The sequence below is a fragment of the Mus musculus genome, chromosome 10 (assembly GCF_000001635.26).
Source record: "Mus musculus strain C57BL/6J chromosome 10, GRCm38.p6 C57BL/6J".
In the NCBI taxonomy this organism is placed as follows: domain Eukaryota; kingdom Metazoa; phylum Chordata; class Mammalia; order Rodentia; family Muridae; genus Mus; species Mus musculus.
Genome location: NC_000076.6, coordinates 59,031,673 through 59,049,742, shown reverse-complemented (window position 1 = coordinate 59,049,742; position 18,070 = coordinate 59,031,673). Strand labels below are relative to the sequence as shown.

Sequence of the window (18,070 nt, the reverse complement as noted above, 5' to 3'; positions counted from 1 at the left end):
ATAGTTATAAGGCCTTTGATGCCAACCGGTTGCCTATGAGGAGAGACACCTAGTTCTAGTGTAGCTTCCTTCAGGATAGCTCAGGAATCCAGGGCTCAAGGTATAGAGGTAGAATAGGAACTATGGGAATCATGGACACAGGCCCCCGGCTCTGGGAATTACCTGGGTGGGGACAGTGCAGGACAGATGGGCAAGCTCCCCAATCCTGGCTGCGGCACGCGGGTCGCTGGAGCTGATCAGCACCGGAGCACTAATTTCCATGGAGTGCCTGTGACTGGCAGCCTGTGAGGATTTGTGCGTCACGCTGAGCGCAGTGAAGGAGTGGCGCTTCTTGGCATTCTTCTTGCTGTCCACACGTCGTTGAAAGGCACTGACTGCCCCTGAGCTACTTAGGGTGGGACCAGGGGCCACACTGGCTACTGTGCTGGGGTCAGAGGACAAGAGGGCATCATAGTTGTAGGCAGTGGTGGCAGCAGGGCACAGCTTGTCCATCTCAATGAGTTGCTTGGCAGAGTCATTGAGCTAGGTGGGAAAAATAGAGAGGAAACATCATTACATAAATGTCAGCTATCCCACACCCTCCTCTCTGTCTCTCAGCCCTGTCCGGAGCTCACACATGGAAAATGATGTTTTTACGAGGTCAGAGCTTCCATTTGTGGTTTCCACCATGAGTTTGTACAAGAAAGTAGGAACATAGGCATGAGTTTCCTTGGAAAGGTTTCTGGAGATCACTACAAGGCACAGAAGAAAGGAAGGGCCTTCTAGGGCTGCTGCCACAGCCCTTGTCTTTCTCAGTGGGTTGGCACTTCTTCACAGTCTATAGCTCCCGTGGCCGAGGCAGTGAGCATCTTCAGAAAACTCTGGGCATTTGGATTCACACCTGGTCTGGTGTCCTGGAGATGCTTATCAATCTGTCACATGAGGCTAAAGGAACTGAGAGATGATATACTGACTGAGTACCTGTCTTGTTTATCCAAGGTTGTATGTGCCAAGATAACGCAGCAAAGACTTGCTTTAAACCACTTCCTCTGCTAGAGTGCCTCAGAATGCCCAGAGTTTTCTGGAGATGCTGGCTGGCTCTGGCTCTGCGGATCTGAGATAGCACCCAATTTCCTGCATTTTTTTTTCTCCTTTAAAACAGATTTTTAAAAAAGGCTCCACATATATGGGAATACCCTCAGAGGCCAGAAGAGGGCACCAGCTCCCCTGGAGATGGAGTTATATGCAGTTGCGAGCCACCTGACCTGGGTGCTAGGGACCAAACTTAGGTCCTCTGCAAAGCAGCAAGTGCTCTTAACTACTGAGCCACCCCACCACTCAATTTCTCATTTTTATTGTTCATTGAGAATTTCATGTGATTTATTTTGATCACATCTACTTATCTCTTCTTATTCCTCCCAGATTCAACTTCCAACTCTGTGTCCCACTTAAAAAAACAAAAACAAAACAAAACAAAACATCAAGTACAAGTTTGTGTTGTTCATATACTTTAGATGTGTGGCCTTCCACTGCACCATGGTTGAGCATGCTAGGGTTTGGTAGGGCTTGAACTTGTGCAGGTCGTGAGCATGCTGTTGCAGCTGCTCTGCATTCAATAGCTCTGTTATATCTGGGAAACAGATTTCTTCTAGTCATCCACCCCCACTGGATTTTACAATTTTCCTCCATCCCATCTTCTGAAATGATCCCCAAGCCTGAGGAGAAGTGGATGTCATAAAGACATCTCATTTAGGACCAGGAAATCTCAGTCTCTCATTCTCACATTGACCAGTTGTGGGGTTCTGTGTTAATCAGCATCTACTACAAAAGGCTTCTCTGATGAAGGCTGAGAGTCGCACTAAACATATAGGTAAACAATGAGTCATCAGGAGTTGGTTTAATACTATGTCTATTTTCAAAACAATATAAGTAGGTTCTACAGTTCTTAGTCTAGATAACAGTGACAGGTGTGGCTTTCAAGTCGTGGAGTGGATTTTATATCCAATCAGAAAGTGGTTGGTTTCCTCCCATGACATTCATGCCACGATTTCACCAGTGAGCATGTCTTGCCAGGCCAGTCATCACAGAAGCTCACAGTGTTTACAGCTCGGTAAGACTGATGATCATTCTACCCATCTGGCATCATGCACAGCACCTTCAAGCACTATAAATGCTAGCCAACAGGGATGAAGCTACAGGAGAGTTCGAGCTTGACTTCTCTGTGCTCTATGACCCTAGAAGGGGATGTCTTTAGCAATGTGGTATTATTGTTATGTTCTAGAAGATAATTAAGAGCACCAGCAGTAGTCAGTGATGTTTGGGGCTCAATGGGACCTTACTGGCTAACAATTCCAAAAGAAATAATCCATTTCTGGTGCTGAGCTTTTTATTTGTTAGCTTGTGGTTTCTAGTAGGAGATTGTTACCACTTTATAGGGTAACTCTATATAAACTCTATTTATATGTGTGTATGCATAGATTTTAGGAAGCGTCTATAGTAGTAGGTTTCCAATGACTGTTTCAAAATGTCTTTAATGTTCGTTATTCCTCAACATCTGACTTATTTAACTCATCTTATTCTACTATTCCTCTTTAACATCTATACCACTGAACTTTATCTCCCCTCTATTAATGTCTTCTTTCCTTCATGACCCCTAATTTATTTCATGACTTCCATGTAGATTCCAAATGGAACACACATGTCTGAACATTCAAAGTGCATTCACAAGTGAGAGAAAATGTTAGGTTTGTCTTCTGGGGCTAGGTTACCTCATTTGCCTGAGAATTCCATAATTTTATTTTTTAAATATTTTTTAACTCCAGAGTATAAACGATGAAGCAACCAACTTTTTGGTTAAAGGTGAGACTATATATCTATGTCCCCCTTCTCAGTGATGGGATCGTGTGTGTGCTGTCACAGTCTCTGTGAGCCAATATGAGGGCCAGTCCTGTTGCGTCTGGAAGCTGCTGTTCGCATGGAGCCACCCACCACTTTTGACTCTTACAGACTCAGTCCTCCTTCACATGGATCCATGAGCCTCATGGGAGGAGTCTGATAATGGTATCCCATATTGGCCTGAGTGTTTTAAAGTCTCCCATTCTCTTCATATTGACCAGTGTGGCTCTCTTTGTTAAGTACCACCCACTGCAAAGAGAAACTTCTCTGATTAGGGTTGCACAATGCTTTCCTCTACTGCTTAGATCAATATGTCATGAGAAGTCATTACATTGCTATGTGCATTTAGCAGAATAATAGCAGATTTTCCCCTAGGTTTTTGACATATCTAGTCTCAGGTTTGTGGCCACTTTAGCAGTGTCATTTATGGGTTCTATCTAATGTAGTAAATTGAATAAAAAGTGGTTGGTTACTCCCACGACATTTGTGCCACTGTTGCATGAGAATATTCTGCAGGCAGATCACTGTTGTGGGTCGTAGGGTTTGTAGCTGAGTGAAATACATTTTTATGTTTCCCTCTAGTAGCATTCAAAGTATCTTCCAGAACTTGAAAACTCGTCAGTCGGGGTGAAGGTTTTATTTAGACACCAGTTCAATATCTCTATGTTTAATTGCATTAGTAAGTTGGGTCTTCAGCAATAGGGTTTCATCATGAGGTTATGAAGAGCAACAAATAGCCTTGGCAATTTGTGATGTTTGGAGGGATTTCTATGGGACCCTTTTGGTCAATGAAGCAACAAGATGTAGTCTGCTCCTGGCACTGGATATCCTACTTGATGATTTTACACACACACACACACACACACACACACACACACACACACACAGAGAGAGAGAGAGAGCTACACACACAGAGCTACACATATAATAACTTCATTTAAATTATTTTCATATGTGCATATATTTTTGGGAGTTTCTACAGAAGATGACCTCCTTCCTCTTGGTCCCTTACTAGCTACTTAACTTCTGTGGTATCATGCTGAAACACATATATCTAGCTTAAAAGTTAATAGCCACAAGAGATATCATACTAAGTTTGTGGGGCTTTTGGAGGGGAGTGTGGGTCTGGATAACCTAACTCATGATGATTGTTTACCTGCAAATTTCATAACTATATTTTTCTTAACAGTCGAATAACAACATTCCATTGTAAAATTGTACCATATTTTCATCATTCATTCAGTTGATGGACTGTTCCAATTTCTGGATATTGTGAATAGAGCATCAGTGAACATGGGCGAGCAAGTGTCTCCACAGAAACACAGAGAGTCCTTTGGGTGCATAGCTGCATCATGAGCTACAGCAATCCCTGGGAACCCCACACTAAATTCCATAGTACTCTACCAGTTTGCACTCACACTAACAATGAATAAAATTTCCCTTTTCCCTCCACCTCACCAGCACATACTATCATTTGTTTTATTAACCTTGGCCATTCTGACTGGGATAAGACAAAAGCTTAAAGTACTTTCAATTTCCCTGTTAGCTACAATTGTTGACTGTTTCAGTGTTTCTTAGAAATTTGTGTTTTATATTTTGAGAACTGTCAGTTTGGTCTTTTTTTTAATAAAAAAATTTCTATTGAATATTTTATGTATTTGCATTTAGTATGCTTTAAAGTTTTACTACAATAAAATCAATGAAAATACTACAAGTAAAATGCATATATAATTATATATAATTATTCAACTTAAAGATATGTTACGCAAGAAGTAACAGGATAATCAGGAGCCAAGCAGTACTAAGATACGACGGGCTAAGAAGAGCAAGAAGACAAGAATGGAACTGTAACTTTAAACTTCAGATAATGGTGTACTTTTCTTTGTTGCTAACTCCATTAATCTACAAATTTTGTTGGTTTTCTTCTAAGAAGCTATTTGGGATATTAATAAAGCGGGGCTTGTTACTTGTAACCAGGGTCGTTGTTGGATCTCAGATATATTTCTTTTCTTAAAATTAATTATTCACTTTACATCCCAATATTGGCCCCCCCTCTCCTCCTACCCTCCCTCCCCCCCTCTTTTTAGAAGGGAAAGCCCTCTCTGGGTACCCCCTCCATCCCCTACACACCAAGGTGCTGCTGGATTATGCTCATTCTCTCCCACTGAGGCTAGACAAGAAGGTCCATTTAGGGAGTGGGATCCACAGGCAGGCAGGCAGGCCATAGGCTCAGAGTCAGTCCCTGCTCCAGTTATTGGGGGGCCTGCATGAAGACCAAGCTGTTCATCTGCTGTATATGTGCAGGGGGCCTAGGGCCAGCCTGTGCTTGATCTTTTCTTGGTGGTTCAGTCTCTGGGAATCCCCAAAGGTCCAGGTTAATTGACCCTGTTGGTCTTCCCATGGAGCCCTGTCCTCTTGGGGACCCTCAATCCTCCCAGCTCTTCCTTAAGACTCCCTGAGCTCCATCTAATGTTTGGCTGTAAGTCTCTGCATCTCCTTCCATTGGCTGCTGCTGGAGCCTCTCAGAAAACAGTTATGCTAGGTTCCTGTCTTGTATCCTTTTGGGTATGCGTTACCTCACTCAGGATAACCACCCAGTCTGACCAGCAATATTTGTGGAAGATGGTGCATTTTCTCTGTTGTGCACTTCTGGCTTTATTTTGTCAAAATATCAGGTATCTGTGGATGTGTAGCTCTATGTCTAGGTCTTTAATTCTATCCCACTGATCAATGTGTGCAATTTATGCAAATATTATGCTGTTTTTATTACTATAGCTATGAAGTACAACCTGAAATCTAAGATGGTGATAGATCTAGCCGTTTTTCTCGTCAAGACTGATTTAGCTGCCCTGTGTTGTGATTCCATATGGAGTTGAAGATTCCTTTTTTCAATTTCTCTTAAGCATTGTGTTGCAATTTTGATGGGCATTTTGCTGAGTCTGTAGATTGCTTTTGGGTAGGATGTCCATTTTTATACTATTAATCCTGACCCACAAGCATGGGGCATTCTTTCCATCTTATGGTGTCATCTTTAGTTTTTTTTTTTCTTTTTTTCTTCAATGTCTTAAAGTTTTTATTGTACAAGTTTTTCACTTTGCGGCTATTATGAAAGATATAGTATTCCCTGATTTCTCAGTATATTTGTCATTTGTGTATAGTAAGGCTACTGATGTTTATATGTTGATTTTGTATCCCGCTACTTTACTGAAGGAGTTTATCAGCTGGTTGAGCCTTTAGGGTCTTTTACATGCCATCTGTGTCATAGTTTGGGTTTGACTCCTGTGAAGAGGCACTATGATGAAGGCAACTCTTATAAAGCACAGCATTTAATTGGAGCTGGCTTATAGGTTCAGAGGTTTAGTCCATTAGAATTATGGCAAGAAGTGTGGCAGCATGCAGGCAGACCTGGTGCTGGAGAAGGAGCCGTGAGTTCTGCATCTTGATATAAAGGCAGCCAGAAGCCTGGCTCTTCTGCAGGCAGCTAGTGAGAGGGTCCCTTCTGCCCTGGGCAGAGCGTCAGAGCCCACACCCATGATGATGTGCTTCTTCCAACAAGGCCATATCTACTCCACTAAGGCCACACCTTCTAATAGTGCCACTTCCCATGGGCCAAACATACTCAAACCACCACATTCTTTGAAAGGATATTTTGACTTCTTCCTTTCCTATTTAAATCTCCTTTATCTCCTTCTTATTACCCTAGATAATACTTCAAATTCTTTATTAAACAGGTATAGAGGTAAAGGACAACCCTGTTTTGTTCCTGATTTTAGTGGCATTGCTTTTAGTTTCTCTCCATTTGGCCAGTGGCTTGCTGTAAACTTCCTTTATTATGTTTAGATATGTCCCTTGTATCTCTTGACTCTCCAGGACTTTCTTTTACTTTTCTTTTCTTTCTTTCTTTCTTTCTTTTTTTTTTTTTTTTTTTTTTTTTTTTTTTGTAATCATGAAAGGATGTTGGATTTTTGTTAAAGGCCTGTCTGCATTTAATAAGATGATCATGTTTTTTTTTTCTTTCAGCATGTTTATGTGGTAGATTAAGATCACTGATTTACATATGTTGAACGACCTCACATCTGTGGGATGAAGTCAACTTGATCATGATAGATAATCTTTTTGATATTTTCTTAAATTCGGTTTGCAAGTTTTAAGAATTGTTGTGTCTCTCTTTATAAGGGATATTGGTCTATAATTTTCTTTTATTCTTGGTTCTTTTTGTGCTACCGAGGTGTAGTGTCTTCTTAGAAGAATAAGAAATGTTTTTTGAGTTTCTATTTTGCAGAATAATTTGACATATATTGTTGGTAGTTCTTTGAAGGTGTGGTAGAATTCTGCGCTGAATCCATCTGGCCCTGGGATTATTTTGGTTGGAAGATTCTTAATTACTGCTTCTATTTTACTAGGGATTTTTTAGTCTCTTTAAGTTGTTTATTTTTATCTTTATTTAACTTTGGTAGGTTGTATAAATCAAGAAATTCATCCATTTCCTTTAGGAGTTCCAGTTTGATGGATATATAATTTAAAAAATAATTGAGTTCTTTCCAGTTTGCATCTGCGCCCATGAGCAGATCCTGTTTCCAGCCTCCCCACCCCACCAACAATGAGAGACAGCTCATTTCCCAGCAATTCTGACACCCACAGGCTTACAAGTGAGTCCCCCAACCTGCCTCAATACCTGGCCTAATTGAGACCCCCCACAGGGGCCCAGAGGACACAGGACCTCCCATCTGGCCGGGGACACATCAAGTATGCTCGGGAGCAGATCCTGTGCTCCAGTCCCCACCCAACTCCGTTCACACCCAGAGACAGATTGACACCCAGGAGTTCTGACATAGCCAGGCTTACAAATCAGGATTTCTGGACCCCTTACAACACCCAGAGATAGCCTGACCCAAGGAGGACCAACATAACCAGGCTCACAGGAGGGGCAGGTTCAAGTCAGAGACAGCAAGGCCAGTTAACAACAGAGATAACCAGAGGGTGAGAGGCAAGTGAAAGAACATAAGCAACAGAAACCAATGATACTTGGCAACATTAGAACTCAGCTATCCTACCACAGCAAGCCCTGGATACCCCAACACAACTGAAAAATAAGCTTCTGATCTAAACTCCCATCACATGAAGATGATAGAGGACTTTAAGGAGGACATAAATAATTCCCTTAAGGAAACACAGATGAACACAGGTAAAAAGGTAGAAGCTCTTAAAGAAGAACCACATAAACCCCTTAAAGACATAGAGGAAAACACAAACAAACAAGTGAAGTCATTGAACAAAACAGTCCAGGATCTAAAAATGGAAACAGAAACAATAAAGAAATCTCAGAGAGAAGCAACCCTGGAGATGGAAAACCTAGGGGAAAGGTCAGAAGTCACAGATCACCAACAGAATAAAAAAGATAGAAGAGCTGGGCGTGGTGGCACATGCCTTTAATTCCAGCACTCAGGAGGAAGAGGCAGGCAGATTTCTGAGTTTGAGGCCAGCCTGGTCTACAAAGTGAGCTCCAGAACAGCCAGGGCTACACAGAGAAACCCTGTCTCAAAAGAAAAAAAAATAGAAGAGAGAATCTCAGGTGTAGAAGATACCATAGAAGACATTGACACAACAGTTAGAGAAAATACAAAGTGCTAAAAGTTCCTAACCCAAAACACCCAAGAAATTCAGGACACAATGAAACGACCAAACCTAAAACTAATAGGTATAGAAGGGAGCAAAGATTCCCAATTCAAAGGTCCAGTAAACATCTTTAACAAAATCATAGAAGAAAACTTCCCTAACCTAAAGAGAGAGAAATACCCATAAATGTACAAGAAGCCTACAGAACACCACACGGACCAGAAAAGAAATTTCTCCCATCACATAATAACCAAACACCAAATGCACAGAACAAAGAAAGAATATTAAAAGTGGTAAAGGAAAAAGGTCAAGTAACATATAAAGGCAGGTTCAGCAGAATTACATCAGACTTCTCAACAGAGACTCTAAAACCCAGAAGATCTTAGGCAGATGTCATACAGAACCTTAGAGAACACAAATGCCAGCCCAGGCATTTGCTATACCTAGCAAAACTCTTAATAATTACCATACATGGAGAAACCAAGGTATTCCATAACAAACCAAGTTTACACAATATCTTTCTACTACACCAGCCCTAAAGAGGATAATAGAAGGAAAACTCCAACATAAGGAGGGAAACTACACCCAGGAAAAACCAAGAAAATAATCTTACCACAACAAACCCCAAAAAAGAGAGCCACACAAACATAATTCCACCTCTAACAAACAAAAATAACAGGAAGCAACAATCATTGGTCTTTAATATCTCTCAAATCAATGGACTCAGTCCCCCAATAAAAAGACATAAGCTAACAGACTGGATACATAAACAAGAACCAGAATTTTGCTGCATACAGGAAACATACCTCAGTGGCAAACACAGATACTACCTTAGAATAAAAGGCTGGAAAAAGTTTCCAAGCAAATGGTCCAAAGAAACAAGCTGGAGTAACCTTTCTAATATCAAAAAAAAAAAAAAAAAAAAAAAGACTTTCAATCAAGAGTTATCAAAAAAGATGGGGAAGGACATTTCATATTCATCAAAGGAAAACTCCATCAAGAGAAAGTCTCAACTCTGAACATCTATGTCCCAACTTTAAGGGCATCATCATTTGTAAAAGAAACATTACTAGAGCTCAAAGCACAAAATTAATCTCAAACAATAATAGTGTGATACTTCAACACCCCACTCTCACCAAAGATCATAGAAACAGAAACTAAACAGAGACACAGTGAAACTAATAGAGATTATGAACCAAATGGATTTAATAGATATCTACAGAACATTTTACCCTAAGACAAAAGATTATACCTTCTTCTCAGCACCTCATGACACCTTTTCCAAAATGACAAATTGTACACAAAACAAGCCTCAACAGATACAAGAAGATTGAATTAATCCCATGCATTCCATCAGACCACCACAGACTAAGGCTGGTATTCAATAACAACAAAAACAACAGAAAGTCCACATACTCATAGAAGCTAAGCAACTCTCTACTCAATGATAACTTACTCAGGGAAGAAATAAAGACGTTTTACAATTTAATGAAAATGAAGGCACAGCATAACCAAACTTATGGGACACAGTGAAAGTAGTCCTAAGAGGAAAACTCATAGCTCTGAGTGCCTTCATAAAGAAATTGGAGATATCATTCATTAGCAGCCTAACAGTACATCTGAAAGCTCTAGAACAAAAAGAAGCAAATTCACCCAACAGGAGTAGATGGTAGGAAATAATGATACTCAGGGCTGAAACCAACCAAGTAGAAACAAAGAGAATTATACTAAGAATCAACAAAAACTAGGAGTCAGTTCTTTGAGAAAATCAACAAGACAAAGAAACCCTTCACCAAACTAACTAGAGGGCACAGAGACAGTATACAAATTAGCAAAATCAGAAATGAAGGGAGATATAACAACAAAAATGGAAGAAATTTAAAAAATCATCAGATCCTACTACAAAAATCTATACTCAATAAAACTGGAAAATCTAGACAAAAAGGCTGATTTTTCTAGACAGATACCAGGTACTAAAGCTCAATCAAGATCAGATAAACCATCTAAATAGCCCCACAATACCTTAAGAAATAGAAACAATCATTAAAATTCTCCCAACCAACAAAAGCTTAGGGCCAGATGGTTTTAGTGCAGAATTCTATCAGACCTTCAAAGAAGACCTAATACCAATACTTCTCAAACTATTCTACAAAAAAAGAAACAGAATAAACACTACCTAATTTGTTCTATAAAACCACAATTATGCTGATACTTAAACCACACAAAGACTCAACAAAGAAAGAGAACTTCAGACCAATTTCACTTATGAACACTGATGCAAAAATACTCAATAAAATTCTCACAAACTGAATCCAAGAACACATCAAAATGATCATTCACCATGATTAAATAGGCTTTATCACAGGGTTGCAGGGATTGTTCAATATATGGAAATCATCAACATAATACACTATATGGACAAACTGAAAGAAAAAAACCACATGATCATCTCATTAGATGCCAAAAAAGTCTTTGACAAATACAACACCCATTTATGTTAAAAGTCTTGGAAAGATCAGGAATTCAAGGCACATTCCTAAACATAATAGAGCAATATACAGCAAATCAGCAACCAACATCAAATTAAATGGTGGTGGTGGTGGTGGTGGGGACTTGAAGCAATCCCACTAAAATCAGGGACAAGACAAGGCTGCCCACTCTTATCCTATTTATTCAATATAGTACCCAAAGTTCTAGCCAGAGCAATTAGACAACAAAAGGAGGTTAAAGGGATACAGATCAGAAAGGAAGAAATAAGATATCATTAATTGTGGATAATAGTATACATAAGCAACCAAAAAAATTCTAACCGAACTCCTGCAGCTGATAAAAACTTCTGCAAAGTGGCTGGATATAAATTTACAAACTTTATATGCCTCAGTATGGGGGAACGCCAGAGCCAAGAAGTGGGAGTGGGTGGATAGGGGAATGCGGGGGGGTGGGGCGCGGTCTGGAGGACTTTTGGGATAGCATTTGAAATATAAATGAAGAAAATACCTAAATAAAAAAATAAATTAAAAAAATTTTTAAAAATTACCTCAAACAAAATCAGTATTCTTTCTCTACACAAAGGATAAATGGGCTGGGAAAGAAATTAAGAAAATAATACCCTTTACAATAGTCACAAATAATATAAAATATCTTGGTGTTGACTTTAACTAAGAAAGTGAAGGAAGTGTGTGTCAAGAACTTCAAGTCTTTGAAGAAAGAAATCAAAGAAGGTCTCCACAGATGGAAAGATCTCTAATGTTCATGGATTGGCAGGATTAATATAGTAAAAATGGCCATCTTGCTGAAAGCAATCTACAGATTCAATGCAATCCCCATCTGTGATGGTTTGTATATCCTTGGACCAGGGAGTGGCACCATTTGAAGGTGTGGCCTTGTTGGAATAAGTGTGACCTTGTTGGAATGGGTGTGTCACTGTGGGTGTGGGTATAAGATCCTCACCCTAGTTGCCTGGGAGTCAGTCTTCCACTAGCAGCCTTTGGATGAAGACATAGAACTCTCAGCTCCTCCTGTGCCATGCCTGCCTGGATACTGCCATGTTCCCACCTTGATGATAATGGACTGAAGTTCTGAACCTGTAAGCCAGCCCCAATTAAACGTTGCTTTTTATAAGACTTGCCTTGGTCATGGTGTCTGTTCACAGCAGTAAAACCCTAACTAAGACACCATCAAAATTCCAACTCAATTCTTCAGAGACAGAGCAATTCTCAAATTCATCTGGAGTAACAGACAACCACGGAGAGCAAAAACTATTCTCAGCAATAAAAGAACTTCTGGGGTAATCACCATCCCTGACATCAAGCTGTGCTACAGAGCAATAGTGATTAAAAAGCCCATTGTATTGGTACAGAGACAGACAGACAGATCAATGGAATAGAAATGAAGACCCAGAAATAAACCCACACACCTATGGCCACTTGTTCTTTGACAAAGAAGCCACAATTGTCCAGTGGAAAACGACAGCATTTTCCACAAATGGTGCTGGTTCAACTGGTAGTTGGCGTGTAGAAGAATGCAACTTGATCCATTCTTATCTCCTTGTACAAAGCTCAAGTCCAAGTGGATCAAGGACTTCCACATAAAACCAGATATGCTGAATCTAATAGAAGAGAAAGTGGGAACGATCTTCAAACACATCAGCACAGGGGAAAATTTCGTGAACAGAACACTAATGGCTCAGGCTCTAAGATCAACAATTGACAAATGGGACCTCATAAAATTAAAAAGCTTCTGTAAGGCAAAGGACACTGTCAATAGGACAAAATGGCAGCCTACAGATTGGGAAAAGATCTTTACTAACCCTACATCTGATAGAGGGCTAATATCCACAATATACAAAGAACTTAAGAAGTTAGATCCCAGAGAACCAAATAACCCTATTTAAAAATGGGGTACAGAGCTAAATAAAGAATTCTCAACTGAGGTATCTTGAATGGCCAAGAAGCACCTAAAGAAATGCTCAACATCCCTAGTCATCAGGGAAATACAAATCAAAACGACCCTGAGATTCTACCTCACACCAATCACAATGACTAAGATCAAAAACTCAGGTGACAGCAGATCTGGTGAGGATGTGTAGAAAGAGGAACACTCCTCCATTGTTGGTGGGATTATAAACTGGTAAGCCAATTTGGAAAACAATCTTGCAGTTTCTCAGAAAATTGGAAATAGTTCTGACTGAAGATCCAGCTATACCACTCCTGGGCATATACCCAGAAGCTGCTCCAACATTTAATAAGGACACATGATCCACAATGTTCATAGCAGCCTTATTTATAATAGCCAGAAGCTGGACACAACTCAGATGTCCCTCAACAGAGGAATGGATACAGAAAATGTGGTACATTTACACAACGGAGTACTACTCCACTATTAAAAACAATGACTTCATGAAATTTGCAGGCAAATGGATGGAACTAGAAAATATCATCCTGACTGAAGTAACTCAGACACAAAAGGACACACATGGTTTGTACTCACTGATAAGTTGATATTATCCCAAAAGCTCAGAATACCCATGATACAACTCACAGAGCATATGAAGCTTAACAAGAATGAATACCAAAGTGTGGATGCTTCAGTCATACTCAGAAGGTGAAACAAAATAATCATGGGAGGTAGAGGGAGGGAAGAACCTGGGAGGGAGAGGGGAGGATAAAAAAAGGGGGCAGGATCAGGTATGGGAAGAGATAGGAGAGAAGTCTAGAGGGTCAGGAAAATGAATAGAAATATGTAGCAGTGGGGGGGGGGTGGAGAATAAGGGGACATTAGAAATTCATGGATGCCAGGAAAGTGAGAGGTTCCCAGGACCCAATAGGGATGACATTAGGTGAAATACTCAACAAAGGGGAGATAGAACCTGTAAAGACCACTTACAGTAGATAGGCATGACCCCAGTTTACCCACCCGTTTCAAAATTTTTAACCCAGAATTGTTTCTTTCTAAAGGAACACAGGGACAAAAAAATGGAACACAGACTAAAGGAAAGGCCATCCAAAGACCGCTCCACCTTGGGATTCATTCCATCTGCAGACACCAAACCTGGACACTATTGCTGATGCCAAGAAGTGCTTTCGGGCAGGATCCCGGTATGGCTGTCCTCTGAGAGGCTCTGCCAGTACCCATAGGCAACTATTGGACTGAGACTAGGGACCCCAAAGGAAGAGTTAGGGGGAGGACTGAAGAGCTGAGAGGGATTGCAACCCCATAGGAAGAACAACAATATCAACTAACTGGACCCCCCAGATCTCCCAGGGACTAAACCACCAACGAAGGAGTATACAGGGAGGGATCTATGGCTCTAGATACATATGTATCAGAGGATGGCCTTGTTGGGCATCAAAGGGAGGGGAGACCCTTGGTCCTGTAGAGACTTAATGCCCCAGCATAGGGGGATGCTAGAGCTGTGAGGCAGGAGTGGGTGGGTGGGTGGGTGGGTGGGTAGGTGGGAGAGCACCCTCATAGAGGCAAAAGAGAGGAAGGATGGGATGAGAATCTTGTGGAGGGGAGACTGGGAGGGGGGGGACAACATTTGAAATGTGTTTACATTTAAATAAAATAACCAAGAAAAAAGAAATACAATGAAAATAATAAAATTATAATATAATTATATCATCCCCATTTCCCTTTCCTCCCTCCAAACTCTGTGATCTACTCCTCCCCGTTCCATTTAAACCAATGCCCTTGCTGGTTCCTTATGCCACTTTAAATAATATGCTCGGAGCTACCTTGCCAGCAGAGTCTTGCCCAACACCCGCAAGGGCCCACACGGGACTCCCCACGGGATCCTAAGACCTCTGGTGAGTGGAACACAGCGCCTGCCCCAATCCAATTGCGCGGAACCTGAGACTGCAGTACATAGGGAAGCAGGCTACCCAGGCCTGATCTGGGGCACAAGTCCCTTCCGCTCGGCTCGAGCCCCGGGCTACCTTGCCAGCAGAGTCTTGCCCAACACCCACAAGGGCCCACACGGGACTCCCCATGGGATCCTAAGACCTCTGGTGAGTGGAACACAGCGCCTGCCCCAATCCAATTGCGCGGAACCTGAGACTGCAGTACATAGGGAAGCAGGCTACCCGGGCCTGATCTGGGGCACAAGTCCCTTCCGCTCGGCTCGAGCCCCGGGCTACCTTGCCAGCAGAGTCTTGCCCAACACCCACAAGGGCCCACACGGGACTCCCCACGGGATCCTAAGACCTCTGGTGAGTGGAACACAGCGCCTGCCCCAATCCAATTGCGCGGAACCTGAGACTGCAGTACATAGGGAAGCAGGCTACCCGGGCCTGATCTGGGGCACAAGTCCCTTCCGCTCGGCTCAAGCCCCGAGCTACCTTGCCAGCAGAGTCTTGCCCAACACCCACAAGGGCCCACACGGGACTCCCCACGGGATCCTAAGACCTCTGGTGAGTGGAACACAGCGCCTGCCCCAATCCAATTGCGCGGAACCTGAGACTGCAGTACATAGGGAAGCAGGCTACCCGAACCTGATCTGGGGCACAAGTCCCTTCCGCTCGACTCCAGCCCCGGGCTACCTTGCCAGCAGAGTCTTGCCCAACACCCGCAAGGGCCCACACGGGACTCCCCACGGGATCCTAAGACCTCTGGTGAGTGGAACACAGCGCCTGCCCCAATCCAATTGCGCGGAACCTGAGACTGTAGTACATAGGGAAGCAGGCTACCCGAGCCTGATCTGGGGCACAAGTCCCTTCCGCTCGACTCGAGCCCCGAGCTACCTTGCCAGCAGAGTCTTGCCCAACACCCGCAAGGGCCCACACGGGACTCCCCATGGGATCCTAAGACCTCTGGTGAGTGGAACACAGCGCCTGCCCCAATCCAATTGCGCAGAACCTGAGGCTGCAGTACATAGGGAAGCAGGCTACCCGGGCCTGATCTGGGGCACAAGTCCCTTCCGCTCGACTCCAGCCCCGGGCTACCTTGCCAGCAGAGTCTTGCCCAACACCCGCAAGGGCCCACACGGGACTCCCCACGGGATCCTAAGACCTCTGGTGAGTGGAACACAGCGCCTGCCCCAATCCAATTGCGCGGAACCTGAGACTGTAGTACATAGGGAAGCAGGCTACCCGAGCCTGATCTGGGGCACAAGTCCCTTCCGCTCGACTCGAGCCCCGAGCTACCTTGCCAGCAGAGTCTTGCCCAACACCCGCAAGGGCCCACACGGGACTCCCCATGGGATCCTAAGACCTCTGGTGAGTGGAACACAGCGCCTGCCCCAATCCAATTGCGCAGAACCTGAGGCTGCAGTACATAGGGAAGCAGGCTACCCGGGCCTGATCTGGGGCACAAGTCCCTTCCGCTCGACTCCAGCCCCGGGCTACCTTGCCAGCAGAGTCTTGCCCAACACCCGCAAGGGCCCACACGGGACTCCCCACGGGATCCTAAGACCTCTGGTGAGTGGAACACAGCGCCTGCCCCAATCCAATCGCGCGGAACCTGAGGCTGCAGTACATAGGGAAGCAGGCTACCCGGGCTTGATCTGGGGCACAAACCCCTTCCACTCCACTCGAGCCCCGGGCTACCTTGCCAGCTGAGGCACCTGACACCTGCAAGGGCCCACACAGGATTCCACACGAGATCCTAAGACCTCTAGTGAGTGGAACACAACTTCTGCGAGGAGTCTGGTTCGAACACCAGATATCTGGGTACCTGCCCTGCAAGAAGAGAGCTTGCCTGCATGAATACTCTGCCCACTGAAACTAAGGAGAGTGCTACCCTCTAGGTCTGCTTATAGAGGCTAACAGAGTCACCTGAAGAACAAGCTCTTAACAGTGACAACTAAAACAGCTAGCTTCAGAGATTACCAGATGGCGAAAGGCAAACGTAAGAATCCTACTAACAGAAATCAAGACCACTCACCATCATCAGAACGCAGCACTCCCACCCCACCTAGTCCTGGGCACCACAACACAACCGAAAATCTAGACCCAGATTTAAAAACATTTCTCATGATGATGATAGAGGACATCAAGAAGGACTTTCATAAGTCACTTAAAGAATTACAGGAGAGCACTGCTAAAGAGTTACAGGCCCTTACAGAAAAGCAGGAAAACACAGCCAAACAGGTAGAAATCATTAAAGAAAAACAGGAAAACACATCCAAACAGGTGATGGAAATGAACAAAACCATATTAGAACTAAAAGGGGAAGTAGACACAATAAAGAAAACCCAAAGCGAGGCAACGCTGGAGATAGAAACCCTAGGAAAGAGATCTGGAACCATAGATGCGAGCATCAGCAACAGAATACAAGAAATGGAAGAGAGAATCTCAGGTGCAGAAGATTCCATAGAGAACATCGACACAACAGTCAAAGAAAATACAAAATGCAAAAGGATCCTAACTCAAAACATCCAGGTAATGCAGGACACAATGAGAAGACCAAACCTACGGATAATAGGAATTGATGAGAATGAAGATTTTCAACTTAAAGGGCCAGCTAATATCTTCAACAAAATAATAGAAGAAAACTTCCCAAACATAAAAAAAGAGATGCCCATGATCATACAAGAAGCCTACAGAACTCCAAATAGACTGGACCAGAAAAGAAATTCCTCCCGACACATAATCAGAACAACAAATGCACTAAATAAAGATAGAATATTAAAAGCAGTAAGGGAGAAAGGTCAAGTAACATATAAAGGCAGGCCTATCAGAATTACACCAGACTTTTCACCAGAGACTATGAAAGCCAGAAGAGCCTGGACAGATGTTATACAGACACTAAGAGAACACAAATGCCAGCCCAGGCTACTATACCCGGCCAAACTCTCAATTACCATAGATGGAGAAACCAAAGTATTCCATGACAAAAACAAATTCACACAATATCTTTCCACGAATCCAGCCCTTCAAAGGATAATAACAGAAAAGAAGCAATACAAGGACGGAAATCACGCCCTAGAACAACCAAGAAAGTAATCATTCAGCAAACCAAAAAGAAGACAGCCACAAGAACAGAATGCCAACTCTAACAACAAAAATAAAAGGAAGCAACAATTACTTTTCCTTAATATCTCTTAATATCAATGGACTCAATTCCCCAATAAAAAGACATA

The 18,070-nt window shown here is 42.8% G+C and overlaps 1 protein-coding gene across 3 annotated transcripts in view; it reads right to left on the bottom strand.

Moving 5' to 3' along the window:
• Sh3rf3 (SH3 domain containing ring finger 3) overlaps window positions 1-18,070 on the bottom strand; it is a 327,009-nt gene that overhangs the window by 89,174 nt on the left and 219,765 nt on the right. For all 3 annotated transcript variants that reach the window (XM_011243443.3, NM_172788.3, XM_006513617.3), the window contains exon 4: window positions 163-522. In XM_011243443.3, the coding sequence (XP_011241745.1) occupies window positions 163-522 (360 nt within the window). The remainder of the gene's footprint in view (window positions 1-162; window positions 523-18,070) is intronic.